The 26,459-nt window shown below is 36.4% G+C and overlaps 1 protein-coding gene across 1 annotated transcript; it reads left to right on the top strand.

Annotated features, from left to right (window-relative positions):
- Positions 1-4,604: 4,604 nt before the first annotated feature.
- LOC148788301 (uncharacterized) lies at positions 4,605-6,220 on the top strand. Its single transcript, XM_088879979.1, has 2 exons — positions 4,605-5,433; positions 5,712-6,220. Exons 1-2 carry the CDS (start codon positions 4,605-4,607, stop codon positions 6,218-6,220), a joined length of 1,338 nt encoding a protein of 445 aa, XP_088736105.1.
- Positions 6,221-26,459: the final 20,239 nt, after the last annotated feature.

Raw genomic sequence — 26,459 nt, 5'->3', positions numbered from 1 at the left:
TATTTTAAAAAATATAAGGAGGTACTTTGCTATTTCTTTTTACAAGTAATAATTTATTCATTTGCTATAATAATTATAGGAGGTTGCTTTCTTTTTTTTCTCATTATTATAAACTTTCTTGTATTTTTAATCTTAAATTGTTGATTTTTGAAGCAATTTTATCTTGAAATTTCTTTAGACACTAAAGTTAATGCTATCATTTTTGCATACTTCGTGTTCTATTTTTTTCTTATCATTATATTTTATAAAATCAAACTTTGAAATTTTAAAATTATTTATTAATTGCATGCTATTGATATGATAAAGTTTATATCCATACGTTATGATTGTTTATGATAATTTTATTACTATTTTTACTATTATTATTACTCTTCTTGTTATATATTGCAAGAGCCGATCAATTCTATGTGATTTACTGCTTAAAATCTTTCATTATTTTATTAATTTTATGTAACTTGCCGTTGAAAAATCCTCCTAAAATCTCTTGTTATAGCTAAGATCATGTCAAGTTTTGAATTCCTGACTAAGTTCTAAACTTTCGGTCAACGATGTCTTAGCCTATCACTCATAGGTGAGCTAGGTTTCATGAATAAGTGTAAGATGATGGGTTCGAATCCCACCAAACAAGTGAGTATTTGACTTACTTTATGTGTTTATTATAATTTTTTTTATTGTTCTTTGTTATATTAATATATGAATCGAATATCGATATATTGTCAAACTAATCAATTTATTAAAATATTGATGTTATTATGTGATTACCATATAATTTCCCATCAACTTTTGCGTTGTTTGACAATTTTTAAATTTCACTAATTGATGGATGGGTTCTTCCTTATAAAGAGATTGGTGTAGTTTTAGTTGTTTGGCATTTGGGTCCATTAAGAATTAGAATTTGCAACTTGGCCCATTAGTTTTGCATATTTCATGATTTGAGGACACATTTTGCCAAAAAGTTAAAAATTAGCTGGAAAAACACATGTGCAAGTCATGAATATGTTATCAAATTTATGCTAGCACATGACTTACACGTGCTAATTTTCGACAAATTTAAAAATTTCTAGTAAAAAATGTGTTAGCAAATCATAAAATTTACTAAGATAAGCTTAACTTTTTGAAGGTCCAAAACGCCAAACACCTTTAATTATAGGACCAAAAATTTAATAGACTTTATAATATTCAATTCAAAATGAAGCCATTAATCAAAATTATTATCTAAAGTTAACATGATTTCAATCTAGAATTACTTGATAACTAAACATTCAACTTGCTCCACAAATATTTACAAACATTCTATGTGTGTTTTTAGATATTAGTGCTTAATAATCTCATTTGATATGCAATATTTCTTTTAAAGAAGTTTATTTTCAGACATGGAAAGTAGAAAAAAAAATTGAGAAATAAAAAAATTAAAAATTAAAAAATTACCAACCGATTTAGCGAAGTTAATCATTAAAGTCTTTTCGTGAACAACGTGGCCTTGGCGACCCTGCCACTCCAACTTCGTGCACTCGATTTCTTTAAAGTGCACAAAGACGTACTGACGCAAGGGGAATGAGTTAATGCCCATCACTTCTCAACGAGTTGCAGACAAAGATTGTAACTCAGAATCTGTCACTTTTGGTGACAAATTACCGATCCACAAGTTGTTGGATGGATGAATCTCCCACTGCAAATCTTTGACTGTCACATCGTGGTTCTGTGTAGCTTGCGCCGCGGATTTTACATGTGGTACCATTAAACGGGTCAAGTACAGAAACAAGATAAATGATGGGTTGTCAGAGATTCCAATATGAATGAAAGTTGAAATAGATTTGTGCGCGATGGTGTTGTGGTTATTGTAGTATTTTCTTGAATTTTTCTTAATTTAATTTCATTTGGAGGCTCCTAGTTATACTATGTATTATTTGAAAATATTATAACTTTCACCCTGAAATTAAATTAAATTTCTAAATTTGTCCTACTACTTTAATGATATTTATTAGACTTGTTCTCTATAAACACTAAGAAATATTAGTCTAGCTTTATATTATAGGGTTTCATGCAATTTACCGCATGTGATATTGTAGTTTTTCAAATTATCCCTTAAGAGAAAAAAAAATCAAATTACCTTCCTATGTTTTTCTTAAATAGAGCAATTTTTTTATGTTCCTTTCTGAAAAGGTAAATTACTTCATTTCAAAAAATATAGTGAAGTATTTTGCTATTTTTTATAAAGAATAATTTGTTCATTTGCAATATCACTTACAGTAGGTTGCGTGCATTCGTGTGTAATTAATCTTTATTTATTGATTTATCAAGCAATTTTGTCTTGGAATTTCTTTAGACACTAAAGTTAATGCTTTCATTTTTGCATTACTTAGTGTTCATTTTTTATTCTTTTCATTGTATTTTATACTTTGAAATTTTAAAATTATTTATTAATTCCATGCTATTGATGTATTAATTTCCAGTCAATATTTGCATTATTTGACAAGTTTTAAATTTCATTAATTGATGTATTAAAATTTCTATATGTATAAATAAAGGGTGAAATCTAATGCTAATAATTGTACAAAAAATTTAGATTATTTTCTTATAACGAGATTTTGTGTACGGTACGGCCGAAGGATGGTGATGGCACGAGTGTGGATGGTTGTATTGGTGCGTTGGATGCTGTAATTTGAATTTATTTGAATTTAATTTAGTGTGGTGCCCTCCAACTATACTATGGATTATTTAAAAATATGGTGACTTTCGTCCTAAACTAGAACTTGCGATTTGGTCCATTAATTTACAAATTGCATGATTCTATGACATATTTTACCAGATATTTAAAAATTAGTTGGAAAATCACATGTGCAAGTCATGTATATTCTTAAATTTAAGCCAACACAACGTGCTAATTTTGGACAAATATAAAAATTTCTATCAAAATTTGTTAGAAAATCTAAAAGTTTATCAAGATGATAGATTAAATTGTAAGTTTCACTTTTGAAGGTCTAAAACGCCAAACACCTCTAATTATAGGACAAAAAGTTTACAATAGAACCTTTATAATGTTCAAATCAAAATGATGCCACTAATTAATCTTATTATCTAAAGGTAACATGATCTTAATCTAGAATTACTTGATAACTAAACATTCAGCTTTCGGTCCACAAATATTTGTAAACATTCCCTGTGTGTTTTTAGATATGAGTGCTTGATAATTTTCACTTGATATGCAATATTTATTTTAAATAAATTTATTTGTCATTTCAGACATGGAAAGTAGACAAAAAATTAGAAAATAAAAAAATAAGAAAACTAAAAAATTACTAATCGATTTAGCGAAGTTAATCATTAAAGGCTTCCCATGAAGAACGTGGCCTTGCAGACCTTGCCTCGCCAACTTCGTGCCCTCGATTTTTTTAAAGTACACAAAGGCGTAGAGATGGAAGGGGAATGAGTTAATGCTGATCACTTCTCCCTGAGCGACAAACTGAGATTTAAACTCGCTATATGTCACTTTTAGTGACAAAATGCCGGTCCACAAGTTGTTGGATGGATGGATCACCCTCTGAGAATCTTTGACGGTGTATCATGGTTCTGTGTAGCTCCATTCGTTGATTTTATACGTGATGCCATTAAATGGGTCATGTAAAGAGAACAAGATAAATGATAGGTCGTCAGAGGTTCCGATGTGACTGAAAAGAGAAATAAAAAGAGATTAGTGTGCAACGGGTAGGTGGTGTTATGATAATTTTACTGCTCTTTCTATTATTATTAGTACTAGTTTTGGTTATATATTGCAGAAGTCAACCATTTTTATACAAAAATTTACTGCTTAAAATTCTTCATTGTTTTATTGATTTTATGCAACTTTGATGAAATTCCAGACCATGAAGATGCAGCTGCGACTAGGAAGCCAATTGCAGAAACACTGACTTCAGGTTGAAGAGCTGCAGATTTCTTCTTCTGCAGAAGTCGCATTTTGTGTTTGCACTTTTACTATTTGTTGCAGAAACACTGACTTCAGGTTGAAGAGCTGCAGATTTCTTCTTCTGCAGAAGTCGCATTTTGTGTTTGCACTTTTACTATTTGTTTTAGCAACTTAGAGGTTGTTAAGTTAGTTGTGACCCATCCGTGCATATATGGGTCTTCTTTGTCATGTAACAAAAAGAACAAGAGAGAAACTTTTCTGATCTTCAATTCAATTCCGTTTATTCCTCCTTCCAAGATTTCAATTGCTGATTTTACTCTTACATTCATGCCTATGCCTTTGTATTTCAACATGGCATCAGAGCAGGTTTGGCTCTGAATATAGTTCACAATCTTTAAACTGTTACACCAGTTCCTTTTTGCCCATGAATCAAGAAAACAGCTGACAAAAACACCATGGAAGAGGAAACCACTGCTGATTACGTCGACATGAAAACACAAGGAAATGATGAACCTGGAATGAACCTTGTGTCTGCACCTTTGAACGGCAACAACTACTTGACGTGGGCAAGGGCCATAAAGATAGCACTCGGAGCCAAGGAGAAACTGGAATTCATCGATGGAACATACGAGAACCTACAGAAGGGAAAGAAATCATAAAGGCATGGAAAAAGAATGACTGTATGGTATTCTCATGGATTATGAGTGCCATTTCGAAAGAAATCGCTGAAGCCTTCTTATATGCGGAATCAGCCAGAGATTTATGGGTGGAGCTTGAAATGAGATTCGGCGATAGCAACGGGCCACTCCTCTATCAGATACAAAGAGAAATCGCCACTACATCTCAAAAGAACATGACTGTAGCCGCTTATTTTACGAAGCTTAAAAAGCTGTGGGACGAATTGGGAACATTGGATCCCTTGCCAGTATGTACCTGTGGGACAAGCAAGAAGCTGGCTGATAGGGCGACCTCCTACCAACTAATTCAGTTCCTTGTGGGACTGAGTGATGCATACGAGCACGTGAAGAACCAGATCCTACTAATGGACCCATTGCCGACTGCTGCGAAGGCCTATTCTATGGTACAAAGAGTTGAGAAACAAAGAGAACTCAACTCTGGAGTCTCGGAACTGGACAAAGAGGGTGTTATGGTTGCACAGACATTCGAACCAAGAGAACAAGAAGGCGTAAAAGGTAATACCAAGAAGTGGACATCTGTGGACAAAAGACAATTGCAGTGTGAACACTGCAAGAAAAGGGGACACTCAAAAGAAGGGTGTTTCGAACTGATAGGCTACCCTGACTGGTACAAAGCAATGCTTGATCAAAGGAAGGCTGCAGGCAAACCATTCAATCCAAGGGCCTTGAATGTCAGAACAGAGCAAGAACTAAGTGCCTTGCAGAACAACCTTATGACTGCTAATGACAGAAACCTGACAGAAATCATCAAGAAAGAAGTGCTCAAGGTTATGCAAGATCAAAGCGGTAGCCAGATCGGTTCTAATTTTTCAGATTTCCAAGGCTATGCAGGTAAAATTTCTATATCTACTGACACTTGGATTATTGATAGTGGTGCTTCGGCCCACATGTGTGCTTCTATAAAAGATTTAAAAACCTTCGCATTCTTGACAAAGAAATCTTTGTTAAACTTCCCAATGGTTTTAATCATATTGTCAAGATTTCAGGAGATGTGCATGTTTATGAAAACATTACACTCAAGCATGTTTTATATGTTCCTAATTTTAAGCATAACCTCATTTCTGTCATTAAACTATGTAAGGATAATCATTGTAGTGTGCACTTTACAGATGAAAATTGCATTGTGCAGGACCTATGGACTAAACGGGTGATGGCCATAGGTAAACAACAAGAAAGACTCTATGTCTTAGAGAAGAACCTACCAGCTCACATACCGACTGATTTTAGGATGACTACACCCCACACTGCTGAAAACATGAATGTAGATGCTTGTTATATGAACAACTATAGCTCTGAAAGTGAGAAAAACCTATGGCACTATAGGCTAGGCCATACCAGCATAGATGTTTTGAGACAAATGAGACTCTGTAAACATAATACTATGAATAAAATTGCTTGTGAAACATGCGCTCTTGCAAAACAGCACAGAATGCCATTTCCTGATAGTGAGAACAAAGCTCAGTCCATATTTGAACTCATTCATATAGATGTATGGGGTCCTTACAGAAATCACTCTATAAATAGCTATGAGGATATGCTCACAATTGTTGATGATTTCAGTAGAAAGCACCTGGACATATTTGATGTTACACAAATCTCAGACCCTATCCAAACTTGAACAATTTTATAATATGATCTTAACTCAATTTGAGACAAAGATAAAACAAATTAGAACTGATAATGGCACTGAATTTATCAATAAGGAATGCCAAGATTTCCTTCACAAAAGGGGAATAATCCACCAAAGAACTTGTGTATATACACCTGAACAAAATGGTGTTGTAGAAAGAAAACACCAACATCTTTTACAAATTGCTAGATCACTCATGTTCCATGCATATCTCCCCTCAAAATTCTGGACAGAGGCTTTATTAATGGCCACTTATCTCATAAATAGATTACCTGCTCAAAACCTCAACTGGAAATCTCCCTATGAATTGCTGTTAAATAGAAAATCGGTGTTTGATCACATAAAAGTGTTTGGCTGCCTCTGTTATATTACCAATGTTTCTCCCTGTAAGAAAAAATTTGATCCAAGAGCCCTTAAATGCATTTTTCTGGGATACGTACATGGTATAAAGGGGTATAAAGTAATGGATTTGAACACAGGGAATATCCATGTCAGTAGCGACATAGTGTTCCATGAGAACTCCTTCCCTTTTAAGAATTCTGCTGAAGTTACTGATGACATAGTATGTCCACTACCTAAACCTCTGAACCTTGATGAAATTGAGGATGAAAAAGGACCTGACATAGCATCCACAGAGAACAATCAAGAAATAGAAAATAACACCACTGTACCTAGAAAGTCCAGTAGATTGACCAAGGATCCTGTGTGGATGAAGGATTATGTATGTTGCAATGTTGATGAATCTGCTTGTTATAAAATGACAACTGCACATACTTGTTTTGTGGAAAAGATTTCTAACCTGCAGGAACCAAAGACCTACATGGAGGCTCAAGGGAATCCAAGATGGGAGAAGGCCATGAGAGAAGAAATAAGTGCACTAGAGAGAAATGAGACTTGGAAGCTGACAGAATTACCTCAAGGCAAGAAAGCCATTGGATGCAAATGGCTGTACAAGGTAAAACTCAACCCTAACGGCACTATTGAAAGATATAAAGCCAGATTAGTGGCAAAAGGATACAGTCAAGTGGAAGGAGAAGACTACAATGACTGCTTTGCACCTGTTGCAAAGGCAGTCACTGTTAGGCTTTTCCTTGCAGTTTGCTGTGGGTAAAAACTGGCCATTACATCACCTCGATGTGAACAATGCCTTCCTTCATGGCACCCTGGATGAAGACATATATATTGAACCTCCATAAGGGTACACAATCCAAACAGGTAAGGTTTGTAAACTGGAAAAATCGTTATATGGCTTGAAGCAAGCTTCAAGGAAATGGAATGAAGAGTTTGCCAAAAAAATGAAGGACTTTGGTTTTGAGCAATGTGATCATGACCACTGTCTATTCATTAAAGGTACAGGTATGAACTTAATTGCTTTACTTGTATATGTGGATGACATACTTGTTACTTCTGCTTCTGTGGATAATATTATGAATGTTAAAGATTATTTGAATAAATTGTTCACTCTGAAGCATTTAGGACCTGCCAAGTACTTCCTTGGCCTGGAATTTGCTCGTTCGGCAGAAGGTTTGGTTGTAACACAACAGAAATATGCCCAGGACATAATCAAAGACATAGGTCTGAGCAAAGGAAAACACACTACCACACCATTAGCCCCAGGTTTAAAATTATCTGCAGATGCAGGGGCATTACTTGCTGAACCTTCCAGATTTAGGAGACTGATTGGGAGACTATTATACTTGAGTTTTACTAGACCTGACTTATGTTATGCTGTACAACAATTGAGCCAACACCTCCAACATCCCTGTGATAAACACTGGGAAGCTGCAGTTCACGTTGTCAGATATTTGAAGGGGACAGTCACCTCAGGTTTGTTTTTCTCATCCAACTCTGATTTCTCACTTAAGGTCTATCGTGATGCAGATTGGGCTGCATGTCATCTAACCAGAAAGTCATTGACTGGTTTCTGTATTTTCATGGGAAACACTCCTATATCTTGGAAAACCAAGAAGCAAACTACAGTAGCTAGATCTTCCGCTGAAGCCGAATACCGTAGTATGGCCACCACTACTTGTGAAGTCACTTGGTTGCTTTACATTCTGAAAACTCTGGATATTCATGTAAAGCTTCCTATACCATTTTTTTGTGACAACAAGGCCGCATTACACATAACGGCAAATCCAGTCTTCCATGAGAGGACTAAACACCTCGAGATCGACTGTAATGTAGTCAGAAACAAGTTTAAGGAAGGAGTGATTATGCCCACTTATGTAATCTCGAAGCAACAGGTAGCAGACATTTTTACCAAGTCCTTGCCCTGTACCTCATTCCTCCATCTCAGGTCCAAGCTATACTTAGTAAACATCAACCCGAGTACAGCTTGCGGGAGGGGGGGAGGGGGGGTGATGAAATTCCAGACCATGAAGATGCAGCTGCGACCAGGAAGCCAATTGCAGAAACACTGACTTCAGGTTGAAGAGCTGCAGATTTCTTCTTCTGCAGAAGTCGTATTTTGTGTTTGCACTTTTACTATTTGTTTTAGCAACTTAGAGGTTGTTAAGTTAGTTGTGACCCATCCGTGCATATATGGGTCTTCTTTGTCATGTAACAAAAAGAACAAGAGAGAAACTTTTCTGATCTTCAATTCAATTCCGTTTACTCCTCCTTCCAAGATTTCAATTGCTGATTTAACTCTTACTTTCATGCCTATGCCTTTGTATTTCAACATGCCCCTAAAAAATTTTCCTAAAATCTCTTATTATAGTCAACATCATATCAAATTCGAATTCTTGATTAACGTCCTAACTTTTGGTCGACGATATCCTCAAATTCACACCAGCACATGACTTGCACGTGCCAATTTCTAACAAATTCAAAAAATTTTATCAACATGTGTCAGTAAATATAAAAATTCACTAAGATAATATATCAAATTGTAAGTTTCACTTTTTGAAGGTTCAATAACAACAAATACCTCTCATTATAGGACAAAACATTTCAATAAAGCCTTTATAATGTTCAAATCAAAATGATGCCATTAATCAACCTTATTATCTAAACGTAACAAAACGATCTTATTATCAAATTTTTTTATAACTATACATTCAACTTAGTCCACAAATATTTTTAAACATTTTGTGTATGTTTTTTGATATTAGTATTTCATAATCTCATTTGATATGCGACATTCTTTTTAAAGAAGTCTATGAGCCATTCAAACATGGAAAGTAGCAAAATTGTTAGACAAAAAATAGCCTTCAAAAGCTGTATGAACACTAATCAAAAAAAAAAAAGTAGAGAAATCGAAAAATAAAATAATCAAGAAATTACCTACCTACTTAGCGAAGTTAACCATTAGAGGCTTCTTGTGAAGAATGTGGCTTTGCAAACCCTGGCTCGCCAACTTCATGCCCTCGATTTCTTTAAAGTGGACAAAGTCATAGTGATGATAGGGGAATGAGTTAATGCTGATCTCTTCTTTATGAGCGGCAAACAAGGATTTTAACTCAAAATCTGTCACTTTTGTGACAAATTGCCGATCCACAGGTTGTTGGATGGATGAATCTCCCGCTGCAAATGTTTAATAGCCGCATCATGGTATTGTGTGTCTTTCACCGTTGATTTTACAGGTGGTGCCATTAAACAGGTCAAGTACAAAGAACAAGTTAAATGATGGGTCATCGGAGGTTTTGATGTGAATGAATAGTTGAATAGAAATAGATTTATGTGCAATGGGGATGTGATGGTGTGAGGTTCTGTAAGTGTACGGGGGTTGGTTACTGCAGTCTTTTGTTAGATTTGTCTGAATTTAATGGCATTTGGTGGCTCTTGGTTGTACTCTGTTATTCACCCATAATTAAAATTAAAATTCTAAATTGGACCTATATATTATTTATCATAAACATTCTTGTGTTTCTAATTTTAATTTGTTGATTTTTCAAGCAATTTTATCTTGAAATTTCTTAACTCTAAAGTTAATGCTTTCATTTTTGCATTGCTTAGTCTTTATTTTTTTTTCTTATCATTATATTTTATAACATCAAGCTTTGAAATCTTAAAAATGATTTATTAATTCCATATTATTGATATGATAAAGTTTATGTCTTCACTTTTATGATAATTTTATTACTCTTTCTATTATCATTTTACTCTTTTTTGTTATCTATTGCAGGAGTCGCCCAAATTTTTACAATATACTGCTTAAATATTCTTCATTGTTTTATTGATTTGATGCAACTTGTGCATAAAAAATTGTCCTAAAATCTCCTATTATAGCCAACATCATGTCAAATTTCGAATTCATGACTAACTTGTAAACATTCAGTCAACGATATCCACAAATTTACGCCCATGCTAATTTCGGTCAAATTTGGAAATTTCTTTCAAAATGTGTTAGCAATAGCAAATTTACTAAAATAATTGATCAAATTATAACTTTCACTTTTTGAAGGTCCAAAATGCCAAATATCACTTATTATAGGAAAAAAAAATTCAATTGAGCCTTTACAATATTCAAATCAAAATGATGCAATTAATCAAACTTATTATCTAAAGGTAACAAGATCTTAATCCTGAATTGCTTGATAACTAAATATTCCGCTTGGTCCACAAATATTTATAAATATTTTGTGTGTGTTTTTCGATATTAATGTTTAAAAAGTTCATTTGATTTGCGGCATTCCTTTTAAAGAAGTTTATATGTCATTTCAGACATGAAATGCAGCGAAATTACAGAACAAACAATATATTTAAGCCTTCAAAAATAGTATTTACACTAACAAAAAACAATAGAGAAATCATGAAATAAAAAAATTAATAATAACCAACTTGTTTATGAAGTTAATAATTAGAGGCTTCTTGTGAAGAATGTAGCCTTGCAGGCCCTGCCTCACCATCTTTGCGCCCTTGATTTCTTTAAAGTGGACAAAAGGTTAGTGATCAGAGGGAAATGAGTTAATGACGATCACTTCTCCATGAGCGGCAAATGGAGATTTATACTTAGAATCTATCACTTTTACCGACAAATTGCCGATCCATAAGTTGTGGGATGGATGAATCCCCAGCTGCAAATCTTTCACGGCTGCATTGTGGTTCTATGTACCTTTCGCCGCTAATTTTACAGGTGGTGCCATTAAACGGGTCAGGTACAGAGAACAAGATAAATGACAGGTTGTAGGAGGTCCCATGTGAATGAAAAGCTGAATAGTAAGAGATTTGTGGTGCAATTGGGATATGGTGGAGTAAGGGTTTGTAATTAAGTGCATGGGCGGGTGGTTACTATAATATTTTGTTGGATTGTTTTGAATTTAATGGAATTTGGTGGCTCCTGTTGTACTCTGTATTATTTAAAATCTTAAAATTATTTATTAATTTCATGTTATTAATATGATAAAGGTTATGTCCTCACTTTATGATTGTATTATGATAATTTTACTACTCTTTCTACTAACATTATTACTCTTTTGTGTTATGTATAGCAGGAGTTGACCAATTTTATACAATTTACTGCTTAATCATATTTTAACAGATTCAAGTTGTTCAATCAAAGTTAGCATTTCAATAGGTGAATCATATTTTAGAAAATATTGCACGCACTGCAAAAAATAGAACATCGATCTACATCATTCTTCATTAATCATTCGTATTACCCTGTTAGTTTTGAAAAAAGTGAAAATAGAATTTATAGAAAAACAACGGCTCCTAGTTCTTTGAGCATGTCGAACCACCAAATATCTTTCTTAGATTGGATTGAACAACTAAATTTGTACGACCCATGAATTTAGCAACATTCAACTAATTACTGTGAAATCATAGCTTCTATTTCGACTAACAATCCAAAACAAAACACTCTATCAAGTCATTTACGTCTCATTGTAATCAAAAGGAGAAAAAAGAAAGAAGTAATAGCTTGGAATGTGTAGTTGTATCCTGTTTCGTTGGAAATAATGGTGATGGGTATGAAAGTGCAGCGGCAGTTCAGCATCTCTGGAATCCAGGCTCAAGAAAGAGGAATACACGTTATCCATACAACACGCTTTTATAAGTGAAAATGCACTTTCTTATGCATATTTATTTTTTATGTGTGAAGCTGTTAATTGTTAAGTTTAACAGGTGTCCAAGTTGGTTAGGGTTAAAAGTGCATAGTGGGCTAGGTCAGTTTAAGACTGACATGAACCAGCCTGAGAAAGTCCACCCTAGGACCGGCCTGCGACTATTCATGGCCGGTCTTAAGGCAGTCTTGGAGCTCTAAGTGTGCCCCAATTGTGTCTAGTTTTAAACCCAAGTTCAATCTATGGACCGGCCCGGTTGATGCCCGAACCAAGCCCAAACCAATCCCACATTAGGTACGCATGTGTTTGTTTTATTTTTTATGATATTGAAGTGTTCTTGTACAGAATTACTTAAATTTATAATTATCTTATGAAATAAATAAAGAATAAATTAAATCACATAAAAATTTATATACAGAAAAATAATAGTTAAGAATATATAATCTTTTTAAAAAAAGGCCCAACAAGCCCGATCCAAGGCTAGGTGGTTTCGAGCCATTAGGTGGGGCTGGTCCCAAGTATTGATTCTTTGGACCGGCCAAGGACTAGCATGGTCCCAAGCAGGCATAGGCCAAACCAACCCTCTTTTTAATTAGTTCAATCCGATCTTGGGTTGGGTTAGCTAAGCCTGGCCTATTGTGCATCTTGAGTGGGGTTAGTTAGGTTGTTAGTTGATTATTCCTTCTTCCTCACTGTTTCTGGACCTATTTTTAATGTTGAGCTTCCTTGAGCTCACTACTTAGAATAATTGAATACAATCTAGACACAGGAAATTTTGCACATAACATTCTTGGCATCAACAAATCTTTTCACTGCAATTACAATTTTCAACATGGTATTAGAGCCTTCTTTTGAAGGTGTCTGCATACTTTTCTCATCAATGTACAAACCATGTTCGATTATATTCCTCAATGGCGCCCAGAGGTTTAGAGGCAATCGAAGGGAATGTTGTGGAGACTCAGACTGCTCCGGTGAATCAAAGTGCAATTTTAAACCAAACAATGATGTATATGACTCTTACTAAAAACACCGAAAAATGCGAGTGGATCGGCGCAAGAATGCGCAAGCGGAAGTGGTAATGCGAAAATTCGTAAATTAAAACGAAACATAACAAAATCATAATTCTAAGGGGTGTACCTTAATTCTAAGGGGTGTACCCTTGGAGTTTTCAAGGATTCGATATAGTTTATCACAATACTAATAAAGATAAACGGGGCTAATGGTAAAAGAAAAAAAAATGAGAGGTACATAAATCATAAATCAAAAGTTTTCTCTTTGATTTGATTTACTTCGAATCTCCTTTATTTGGTTTGTTCACGCAAGGCTTCAACGTAGAGGCCCTCTAAAGTTACGTCTATACCACACCAGAATTGGGATCCCTCAACTCAATTTGCTAGAAAAGAAATTGGAAAAAACAAAAAAAACAGCAAGTGTGTATTGGAGAGGGGCGGCCGAGTGGATGTATTAGAATGTATCTAGGTTCATCCTATCATCCATAAGGTAATAAAATCCTTTATTTCAAATAAAGGATGATTAACATGGCACTTTCTAAAAGTAAATTTGTTTGTCAATAATTTCCTTTTTAAGATTTTCCACCAACATAATTATGGGCTTTGCATTGGCCGATTTTATTAAATAAAACACAAGGCCCAATAGTTTTAATTAAAGCCAACTTAATTAATTCCATCATATATTTAATCCAATTAAATATATGAGTCCAATAAGCTTTTATTAATTAATAAGTCTAACTTACTAAATAATAAGGGCAAGCCCAAGATAAATTAATCTTATTAATTTATTCTTGGGCTCCTCCATCCAATGGACTCCTCTCATTAATAAGTAATTCAATTACTTATGGAATTAATTTCTAATTAATTCGTCGTCCCTTCTTAGAGATTTGTGTGTGACTTTTTAGGTTCACCTTTCAGCTAGACTTGGGCTGGTGTTAAACACTATTATTAATTAAATCTAATTTGATTAGTAATTCTCGATCAACCTTTGGTCAAGAAATCCCATCACTATGGGTGGTCGTCTAGCAACTGTCTATGGCACTAGAGGCTAGGGAATATCCATATGAACTTTTAGACTATCGAGTCCATACAGGTACGGTCCTTCTTTCTACCGTCTGCCGGACTTAGTCTTAGGGCATGGAATTGGGTGTCGGTTCCCATCCTCGACTAGGCGTCTAAGATTAATACTGGAGATCGTGTTACACCAAATTGCTCAATATAGGAACCTCTGTTTCCTATTCGATCAATTAATGGCCACAATTTTATAGAGCGTAAATGCATTTTCAAGTGCATAGGAGATACCTCTGTCACATTTTGACAAGGAACGAATCCTCTTCTTGGAACTCACCGTTCTCGCTACATGCTTTGACTGTACTGGACAAGGCTTATGATGACCATGTTTGGGACGATCACCTCTCGCACAAATCCAAGATACAGTCATCGCATGCACGTGACTGCGTAATTCCTCAAGTCTGAGGACTACTCCTATACTATCAAAGCCGGGGATTTGAGTCATTCCGACCAAGCCTCCAAGCTTCTATATGACCATCCCCGTGAGTCAGTTCAGTCGATTCGACACCTAGCCAATCGACCCATTAAGATTGCATAGATGTCCCACGTATGTCGCCGATGAAACACGACATTCATCAAATGAATGCGATTCTTAGTGCAAGTCTTCATAGAACACTCGATGCCCATTCTCGAGGTCCTCCACTTGGAACATTTTAGACCCAACCCTAGACAGTTAGTTTCATGACCGTCATCCAATGCGCAGTCCAACTGTTTTACTGTTGTTAAAGTGGTCTGTGGGCTTTGTTGTGATGTTTGAAAGAAATGCAAACAAATGTGTAATGAGCACAACAAATGAAATGCTAATAGGGAATACTCATTTTATTCACTGAATAAAATTATATAAAATTGAGTTATCGATAGAATAGATTACAAGTATGTCAATCTAATTAACTTTCACGTCACATATTCTAACACTTACAGCTTTATTCATCCGACCATCCTACCTGGATAGCAGCTCTTGTTGCGAAAATGAAGCTGGAATTTATATATATGGAAGCTTGGTCCGACGTGCCGAAGTTTCAAAGGAGTTTAAGAAATGGAATCGTATTCATTCCATGTTGACAACTTGGATCCTAAATTCTATTTTAAAGGATATAGTTGAGGCATTCTTGTATGTGAGTTCAACAAGGGATTTGTGGATGGAATTAGAAGCTCGATATGGAGAGAGCAATGGTCCATCAATCTATCAATTACAACGTCTGATCAGATTCATCGTGCAAGGAAATAAGTCAATGACAAATTACTATACCAAATTAAAGAAATTGTGGGATAAGTTGGCCTGCTTGGCACCAACTCCTAGATGCGCATGTGTTGGATTCTACCGCTTGTGATGGAAATAAACCTAATAAACTTTCATTAGTTCATTTTAGTTGTTACTCCAGCCTATCTTAGGCAATATCATGTAATAATGACGTTTGGTATAACGGACAATGCCATTTGTCAAAGAACTCAATGACGCATATTTCTTCTACTACCTTGGTCTCTGCTTCTTAAAATGTCATCTATAATAGCTGTCCCTTAGCTAAACTTCATAGATTACCATTTATTCCAGCAACATTTGCTCCAACTCCATCTTTGATCTTATCCATGTCGATATTTGGGGACTTTATAGCAACACACAATCTCTGGGTGTCAATTTATTCTCACTATTGTTGATGATTTTAGTAGAGTAACTTGTACATTTCTAATGTGACACGAGACTCTATATCCTACAAAAATTTTGCATCTTGTTCAGACACAATTTGACAAGAGAATAAAGTATGTCAGATTAGATAATGGCTAGAATTTCTCAACGAGCAATGTCAAAATTCTTTCATATCCCCAGGATCATTCATCAAAAGAGTTTCACGTACACACCACAACAAAATGGAATAGTGGACCGTAAGAATAGGCATCTTCTAGAGGTATTATGTTTCAGGTTTTACTTCCTAGGAAATTTGTGGCTGATGCCATTCTTTCAACTATTTATCTCATAAATAAGTTCCACTCTCGTCTTCTTAATTGTAAAACACCATTTCACATTCAATACAATAAGCCAACCTCGTATGAACACTTTAAAACATTTAGTTGTCATTATTTTCTTGTCAATAAATCCAAATTTGATAGGCTTGCCTCTAAATGTATCTTCCTGGGTTACCCCCTGGTGAGAAAGCATATAAAGTCTATGATCTCGAATCTTACCACACATTTGTGTCTCGCGATGTTAAATTCCATGAATATGTATTTCCTTTTGCTCAAGTTAATCCTACTCCTGCACACTGTCCATTGTCAAAGATTCCACTTGCCGCAAATGTTGTTGACCCCATACCTCCGACAAATTTATCCCTACCTAAACCATCTACTACTGTCCCTTGCACACAACCTAGATGGTCACAGAGGGACCATCAGCAACTATCTTCGCTTAGTGACTTTGTATGTCATATAGATGATCGTGCCTCTACACCAACTCTCAGAAACTTTACCCCTACATCCTTGAAATTTATGGCATCATTATCTATTTTGCGGGAACCATGGACATATAAGTCGGCTTCTATTAGTACCCCATGGGTGAATGCTATGAACCAAAAGCTTATAGCCTTTGAGAACAATGACATGGATGTTGGTCCTTTGCCTAAAGGGAAGAAGACGATTGGTTGTAAGTGGGTTTTCAAGTTAAAAGGAAATATGATTATTCTGTTGATCAATACAAAGCCTGACTAATGGCCAAGGGCTACACCCAGATTGATTACACTGAGAGCTTCTCACCAATTGCTAAAGTTGTTACGGTGCGCTTCGCTTGGCTGTTACTATAGACTTTCGGTGGCCAAATTGATATAAATAACGACTTTCTTCACGGTCATTTGCAAGAAGAAATTTATATGACCGCTCCTAAAGGTTATGTTGTTGATCCAGGCCATGTTTGCCGCCTGAAACGCTCATTGTATGGTTTGAAAGTAGGATTCCGATAAATGGATCGAGAATTCTCCAACCAACTTGTCTGTTTGGTTTTCATCCTTCTACCCATGAATATTGTCTTTTCATCAAACATATCAACTGATGATGGCATTGGTCTTTTGGTCTATGTCGATGAATTTCTCGTTATGGTCCCTACAGTAGAATTGATCTCTCAGGTTAAGGTCTATCTTGACGATATTTTTACTATCAAGGATTTAGGAATTTCCTCGGGCTCCAAATTCTGGGATCTGCTCACGGCACCTCCATTACGCTGTCCAAGTATATCTTGGATATTATTACTGATTGTGGGCTTCAGCAGGCACTTTCCGCCACTACTCCTTTGTCATAGGGCATGAAACTACATTCTCATACTAATGCTTACTTGAATGGTCCTAAACCTTATCCCCATTTAGTGAGGCGTTTGCTCTCTTTCAGCATCACGCGCCTTGATATTTAACATGGCATTCAACAACTTAGCCAATTCCTCCAAAATTCATCTGAGGCTCACTGGCATGCGGTGCTGCATTTGGTTTGCTATTTCAAAGGGTCTCCTACTAAAGACCTTCTCTTTCCTTCCTATCTTGTAACCTACTGTGTTGCGGATTTCGGTTCTTATGTGGATTCACACAGTTCTCTGACTAGGTTTTGCATTTTTCTTGGAGATGCCATTGCATCCTGGAAAATGAAGAAGTAGTGTACAGTTTCTCGATCCTCTGCTGTGGCCGAATATCATAGCATGGGGCCTACTATTTGCCAATTCAAGTGGATCTCTTATATCCTTTGTGATTTTGAGATTGTTGTCCTACGCCCATTCGTTTGCATTGCGATAATTCGACCGCCTTACATATCACGGCCAGTAAGGTGTCTGATGAACGATCCAAGCACTTGGAAATTGACGGTCACATTGTCCGTGATTGTTACAAAGAAGGGCTTCCATGTTGCAAACAACTTACTTACATGCTTAACAAAATTCTTTTGGGAGCTACCTTCTATTCTTTGTTGTGCAAGTAGAGTTTGATCTTGGGTGATCGACGTCCAACTTCTGGGGAGGATGTTGGAAATGATGGTGATGGCCATGAAAGTGCAACTACAATATAGCGTCTCAAGGATCCAGGCTGAAGAAAGAGGAAGATGCGCTATCCATACAACATGTTTTTTATATCTGAAAATGCATTTCTCATACATATATAGCTTTTATGTCCAGCTGCTAATTTTGACAGGTGTTCAAGTTGGTATGGGTTAGTTAGGTAGTTAGTTAGTTATACATTTTTCCAGCTGCTTTTGGCCCTAAACTTACAGACAAGCTCCCTTGAGTTCACTTCTGAGTACTGATGGCAACGGGGCAAGTCTGGTCCGGGTTTGTCCTTGCCCGGACCCGGACCTTCCCCTCTGCTTAAACCCCGAACCCGGACCCTGCCTCGCCTAGAAAAACCCCGACCTTGCCGCATCCCCTAAAAAGCCCAACCCCGCCAAACCCGTCCTGCAAGCCCACCCCATTTCGCATGATTTTAATTTTTTATTTATTTAATTAACTAATATCAATTTCAATTTAATAATTTAAAACTACACACTCTTCAAACGGAATTCACGTTGACGCCGCGGCCGACGAGGATGAAGATGATATGGTGGCGGGGATAGATGGCGGCGAGTTGGGGAATGTTGTTGACGAACATGGAGGGCAGGCAAACAGCAACAACGCAGCAGCGACTGATGAAAGATTGGCGGGGAAGCTGCGCCGGTGATTAATCAGTCCCCCATGGAGTTTCAGTTTGCAGATTTTATTGTTTTGGATGAATTTGTTCGTGCACTGAATGATATCCACTGCCGCTGGACAGCGAATATGGAGAAGGCGACAGGAATTAACAGGAGCTGCGGTTTCACCATTTGGTGCGCTTGACAGCTGAACTGGTGATGGAGCATCCTCCTTGATTGGCGTCGTCGCTGCAGATCTCTAAAAATAGGGCTACTGCAGATTTGAATCTGAGGGTCTCTGTGGTGCTGCTAGCGGCAAGAGATGAAACTACCATGGTTGCGAAGGCAATTACTCCTAGCCCAGATCGGATACAAAACATTGGAGAACCGGAGATGATGATGATCCCTGCTGCGAATACTGCAGCCATTGCATAGATGGCGCCAGCGACTGGATGGGCTGGAACTGCTAAAACCGCCGCTGCAGCAGTTTCAGCCATTAAAGTAACGCTGCCAGAACTGCCTACTGCCGACGCTGTTTCTGTTGATGCTGCGCCAGTTTACGTGACTATAGCTCCCACATCACAATTACCGACATCTTCGCCCACCAGAATCTTCGTCGGTAATATGCCACTTCAACCTTGTTCGAACTTCATGAATTATTACGATAAAATTGCCAATATTTTCCATAATTCGTCTCGAAAAATATTTACTTATGTTCCACCTATGATGAAAAACGGCGAAATTATTGTACGACCCACGATGGATATGGTTCGAGATGGTTCACGTCGCTGGAATGCGAGAGCAGTGGGTTATTTTTTGGGCAAAAGACCGTATTTTAATCACATGAAGGATTACGTCAAATCTATTTAGCCATTGTTAACAGAAGTCACGGCTATGGCAAATGGATTTTTCTTCTTCCGATTCAAAACTATAGTGGCAGTGGAAGAAGTTATAGAGGGCGGACCATGGTTGTTCCAAGGACAACCAATTGTGTTGCAAAAATGGGAGCCGAGCATGGTCCTACGTAAGCTGAAACATACCCAAGTCCGAGTTTGGGTTAAACTTCGACACTTGCCAATTTAATTGTGGACTAATAATGGCTTGAGTACGGTTGCAAGTGGCATTGGACGACCTCTTTATCCGGATGCGATCACGCGCGCATGCACGAGACTGGATTTTGCTCGTGTATGTGTCATGCTTGACATCAATGCCAAACTCCCGAAGCATTTGGTTATTATGTCGCCAACAGAGGAAGGTGGAGAATTGCATGTAAGGTTGACGTAGAATACGAGTGGCTGCCCCCTAAATGCACCACTTGCATATACCTTAGACATGCCACGAAGGATTGCCCTTCCATGAAAGTACCTAAACTGCCGATCAATGTTTATGTGCAGAAGGCATGAGTGCAACCGCCCATAGCTGAATCGGGTAAGGCTGTGGAGGAAGACAAGAATAACTCATGTGGAGATATTAATCAGCAGCCTATTGTATCTGAGACTTCGAGTACCCCTGTCGCACAAGGAGTCAACGAAGGAAGGAACAAGGATAAGGAGTTAGTCATCTTTAATACTTTTGATTCACTTAACTCCCTTGATGATGCAGATGATACCATTCGGGGTCCTAACATAAGCAGCCCCGCCACGGGTGATCCATGTTGAACGCTGCTATATGGAACGTGCGTGGCCTGAACAAAAGGGACCATCAGCTGGCACTAAAAGACTTAGCAACTGAGTTCATTAACCACTAGTGCTATATGGGGATCGACAACAACAACTGGGAGGTATGTTTAGATCTGATAATTACCTTACTCTTTCACCAGATTTTATTCCCAGTGTGCAGAATGTCTGGCAACACGACATTATTGGAGTGCCTATGTACGCGATTACGCAGAAACTAAAAGCTTTAGAGCCAGTATTCAGACAACAACGGTGCAATAAAGGATATCTTTTGGAGAATGTACGCCTGGCTAAAGGATTCCTTAAGGAAGCATAGATCTTGGTTAGCGCTGAAGATAAAGTACCTGGACCTGATGGGTTCTCATCGGTTTTTCATAAAGCTGCCTGGCCAATCGTTGGTCCGGAGGTTATGAAGGCAATCTTGGAGTTCTTTACCATCAGGAAACATTGAAGCAAATCAACACCACACTTCTGGCACTTATCCCTAAGTTACATGCCCCCATGATGGTAACAGATTTTCTCCCTATTTCGTGTTGTAATGTTTTAGATAAGATTATTGTCAAACTAATTGTGCAAAAGTTGAGTATGGTGTTGGATAAGTTGATAAGCCCTTATCAGGCTGCCTTTATTACTGGTCGTAGTATTGGAGACAATATACTATTAGCACAGGAACTATTCACAGGCTACAATCAGGCACGCCTACCTCCTAGTGTGCACTGAAAGTGGATATCCAAAAAGCTTATGACACGGTAGAATGAGATTTTCTACTTGCAGTGTTACACCTATTTGGATTCCTGACTACGTTCATTAGGTGGATAGAGGAGTGTGTCACGACACCCTCGTTTTTCGTCGGGCTGAATGGGAAACCTCAGGGTTTCTTTCAGGATCGAGAGGGTTATGGCAGGGGGATACTTTATCACGATATCTGTTTGTTCTCGTAATGGAGGTTCTGCATTTGATTCTTCTGCAGATGATTGATCAGGATATGCATTTTTCCTTTCATTGGAAATGTAAACCTTCTCGATTATTTTAGCTTGGATTTGCAAATGAACTGTTGCTACTCTGCAAAGCAGATATGGACTCTATAGGGGTTTTTAAGCAAGGGTTGGACCTATTCGCCTCCTGGTCAGATAAGAGCCATCTTATCATCTCTTGATCTGCACAAGGGATACGGGAGCAACTGTTACTGATGCTCGGCTTCCAAGAAGGGCACCTTCTGATGACGTACTTGGGAGTTTCTCTTCTTTCTTCTAAAAAATCGTTAACAAACTGCTAGCTTTTATTATTGAAAATTGATCAACGCATTAAAGGTTGGGAAGGAATGAGATTATCATATGCTGGGAGGGTACATATTATTAAATTTGTTCTTATGGCGTTAAGTATATATTGGGCTTCTGCGTTCATCCTACCTAAAGGTGTTATGAGGGAGATTGAGAAGCGTCTGAGAGCTTTTGTGTGGAAGGGCACAACGACCAGTGGATATGCCAAAGTAGCATAGAGGGATGTATGTAGACCGGCATCGGAGAGGGGTCAGGGCCTAAGGGACATTGCTACTTTAAACGGTGCGTTGATGAGCAAGAAGCTGTGTAATGTTATTCGATGTGATAGAACATCAATCTGGGTAGAATGATTATATAACGGGCGACTACATGATAAATCTGTATGGACGGTCACTGACAATGGGAGTTCATTGGGCTTGGGATAGCGGACAAGCTCAGCAGTGTTATTATGGAGGGGCAATGGCACTGGCCTCTCATTACGGGCATTGAGTGCTTGGAGATTTTGCATTCATTGCTAATAATTCATGGCGAGACAGATCACATTATTTGGCGATTCGAGATGGGATGACCCACATTTTTATCTCCTTATAGGCTATTAGACCCACCGGGACCTAAGGTAGGTTGGTCTTCACTAGTTTGGGGTTTCCTGAAGATCCCCAGGAATAACTTCATCCTATAGCTTGCGATTTTGGGGAAACTATCCATAGCTGATGAACCATGGCTATCATACCTTGGCGCCTGTAAATTATGTGATGAGGGCGCAATGGAGACACATACTCATCTATTCTTTTGATGTCGTTAACAGCGATTCAGCTGCTTGTTCGATTTGAATGGCCTAATAGAGAGTGGCCACGGAATGTTGAGAGGGCTGCAAGGAAATGGAGAGGAAAACATATCATTAACTTGGCTTATCATGCACTCCTTGTTGCTTGCATTTACCACATTTGGAGGGAACGAAATTTGAGACGCTTTGAGCATACGGAGCGACCACCGAGCATCATAGCCACCATCATTGTGGAACTAGACAAGGATTATCAGTGTTAATTTATCTCGTTCTGTTAGTTTATGTGCGTTATATAGATTATGGCGTATCCCTTGGCCTGTCGAGGGAGAAACCACCAGTTGAGCAATGTTGTACTATCCGATCTTGTTTTATTAATAAAATTTATATTTACAAAAAAAAAATAGATAAACTCCCTCATACATCTAAAAGATTACATATTTGGTCTAAACCTTTTACAAGAACACGTGTTTTGATATTTTTTCCCAATTAGGTGGAATAATTAAGGTTTAAGTTATTTCTATTAATAATAGTTTAACAAATATATAAAGCATTAAGTTCTTTCCCACTCACATATTCAGATTTTCTAAAATATATAAAGCATTAGTATATTCACATTAAACTAACGACTACATAGAGTGTATTTATCCTTAGTTTTTACTCCATTAAAGGAAAAATAATGAAAGCAATGCAAGCGGAAATTAAATTGAATTTAAAATCCAATTAAGAGAGCGTACTTCTTGATTTTTCGGGCATTCCATACTTAAAAACACAAATAATAAATAAAAATATGCATAAATAATTTTTGTGGCTTAAGGTAGAAAGAAAAAACTAATAAAAATCTAACCACGAAATTATACCATTTTGATTTTGTCCGAATCTGCTTTGCTCGTTGTTCCTTCTCCAGATCTGCGTTCACGCAAAGATCAACTTAGACCTCCTCTTCCTTCATCCACATCACACATCCGAAGCATAATTTTCAATACCACTGTTAGATGACTTGAGTTCTGACAGTAGAAACTATTTTTATTGAACAAAATGGATTCAATTCTCACTCTCAAATTAGTGAATCGAATTTAATTAACTTTTTCTTGAAACTTGTTCAAGAAGAACTTGATGGAGAAGGGAAGAGAGAGTAGTGGATGGATTGTGAGAGATGTGGAGTAGAGAGAAAAAGCTAATTTTTCGAAACACAAAGATGAGAGATGTCGAGAAAAACAATACACTTGGTGTGTTATACATCATCATGGCCGAGTGGGGTCTGTAGAGGAGGAGTCTCAACTCCTCTTTTGACCTAGTCACTCACTAGGACTTTATTTAGGTGGATCGAGTTTGGTTTAATTCAACAACTAAATCAATTCAAGCCCAACAAAGATCCATCTGATTTTTAAATTGACCTAATTAATTTTAAGGCCCAATAGGAATCGAATAAATTTCTTTAATCAAATTAAATAAACTAAAGTTCGAGTCCAATATTTAATTAATATAATTAACTACTTGAATTAAGCTCAATTAAATTAATCAAACAAATTAAATTGTGCTAAGCCCCAACTTTTTTTGAGGGAAAAAGCGGTTGGAATATATATTGCTAGCAAAAACAATGTTTGTACTAGGCAACAAGACAAGCAATAAAACTAGAAAAAGGAAGTCAATAATACTAATGCCCTAGTTAACAATCCAAGCTGCTAAGCCCAAATTTAATTAATTCAATTAATTAAATTCAGACTACACTTCTCAAGACATATAATAACCAAATTAAAGACACGGTCATCTTTTATCAAGCCTAAGATGCATCCATTACATGCATGTGATTATTATGGTTCCTCAAGTCTAAGTACTAAATCCAATACTATCGAGGCCGAGGGATGTAAGTCATATGTACCGTTGTCAACTATCCACTACATCAAAAAATTTATGTTCATACAATCCAAGATAAATAAAGTCCTAAAAAACAAAAGATTCAATATTGAAAGTCGAAAATGGACGTCATACACTATTACAATGATACGCTTTACAATAAGCTTTATTGTAATTTTAGTCATATAATTATAGATATTTGGCATATTTGTAAGATTTATAATTTGCGATTTGATTCATTAATTTTGTAAATTTTATGATTTGAGGATACATTTCGCCAAAAATTTGAAAATTAGTTGAAAACTACATGTGCAAATCACGAATATATCCTCAAATTTACATCAACACACAAATTGCAAGTGCTAATCTTCATCAAATTTAGAAATTTCGAGCAAAAAATGTGCTATAAAATCGCAAAACTTTTACGAAGATAATACATCAAATTATAAGTTTCATTGTTTTTAAGGTCCAAAACGCCAATTACCTCTAATTATAGGACAAAAATGTTCAATAGAGCCTTTATAATATGTAATTCAAAATGATGCCATTAATCAAACTTATTATCTGAAGGTAATACGATTTTAATCTAGAATTATTCCTTTTAAAGAAGTTTATGTATCATTTCAAACATAAAAAGTAGAAAATTACAGGATTTAAACTTTCGAAATAGTATTTACACAACAGAGAATTCACAAAATAAAAAAACTAATTTATCATGCACTGGTTTAGCGAAGTTAATCATTAGAGGCTTCCCGTGAAGAACGTGGTCTTGCACACCCTACCTCGCCAGCTTCGTGCCCTCGATTTCTTTAAAGTGAACAAAGGCGTAGTGATGCGGAAAATAGAGATTTTAACTCAAAATCTGTCACTTCTGGTGACAAATTGCCGATTGCAACTTGTTGGATGGATGAATCTCCTGCTGCAAATCTTTCACGGTCGGATAGTGATTTTGTGTAGCTTCTGCCACTGATTTAACATGTGATGCCATCAAACGGGTCAAGTACACAGAATAAGAATAATAATGGACCGATGGAGTTTCCCATGTGGATAAAGAGATTTGTGTGCAATGGGGATGTGGTGGAGTGAGGTTTTGTAAGTGTACGAGCGGGGTTGTTACTGCAATATTTTGTTGGATTTGTCTGAATTTAATGAAATTTACTGGCTCTTGGTTGTATAGTGCATTATTTGGAAATATGATAACTTTTTTCCTGAATTAAATTAAAATTCTAAATTGGTTCTATTATTTAATAATATTTATTAGACTTGTCCTCTATAAACACTAAGAAATATTAGTATGGCATTACATTATAGGGTTTAATGCAATTTCCATCCTATGGTATTGTACTAGAGTAAATTACCCCTCTATGATAAAAAATCAAATTACCTCCCTATATGTTTTAAAAATAAAGCAATTTATATCTGTGTCTAAAGAGGTAAATTATTTCATTTTAAAAACTATAAGGAGGTACTTTGCTATTTCTTTTTACAAGAAATAATTTATTCATTTGCTATAATAATTACAGGAGGTTGCTTTCATTTTTTTCTCATTATTATAAACTTTCTAGTATTTTTAATCTTAAATTGTTGATTTTTGAAGCAATTTTATCTTGAAATTTCTTTACACACTAAAGTTAATGCTATCATTTTTGCATACTTAGTGTTCAATTTTTTTCTTATCATTATATTTTATAAAATCAAACTTTGAAATTTTAAAATTATTTATTAATTGCAAGCTCTTGATATGATAAAGTTTATATCCATACTTTTCGATTGTTTATGATAATTTTATTACTCTTTTTACTATAATTATTACTCTTCTTGTTATATATTGCAAGAGCCGATTAATTCTATGCGATTTACTGCTTAAAATCTTTCATTGTTCTATTAATTTTATGGAACTTTATATATAGTAGATTCC

The sequence above is a fragment of the Sesamum indicum genome, linkage group LG4, assembly GCF_026168435.1.
Source record: "Sesamum indicum cultivar Baizhima isolate 11 linkage group LG4, ASM2616843v1, whole genome shotgun sequence".
Lineage (NCBI taxonomy): Eukaryota > Viridiplantae > Streptophyta > Magnoliopsida > Lamiales > Pedaliaceae > Sesamum > Sesamum indicum.
This window is presented reverse-complemented; position numbering and strand designations above follow the sequence as displayed.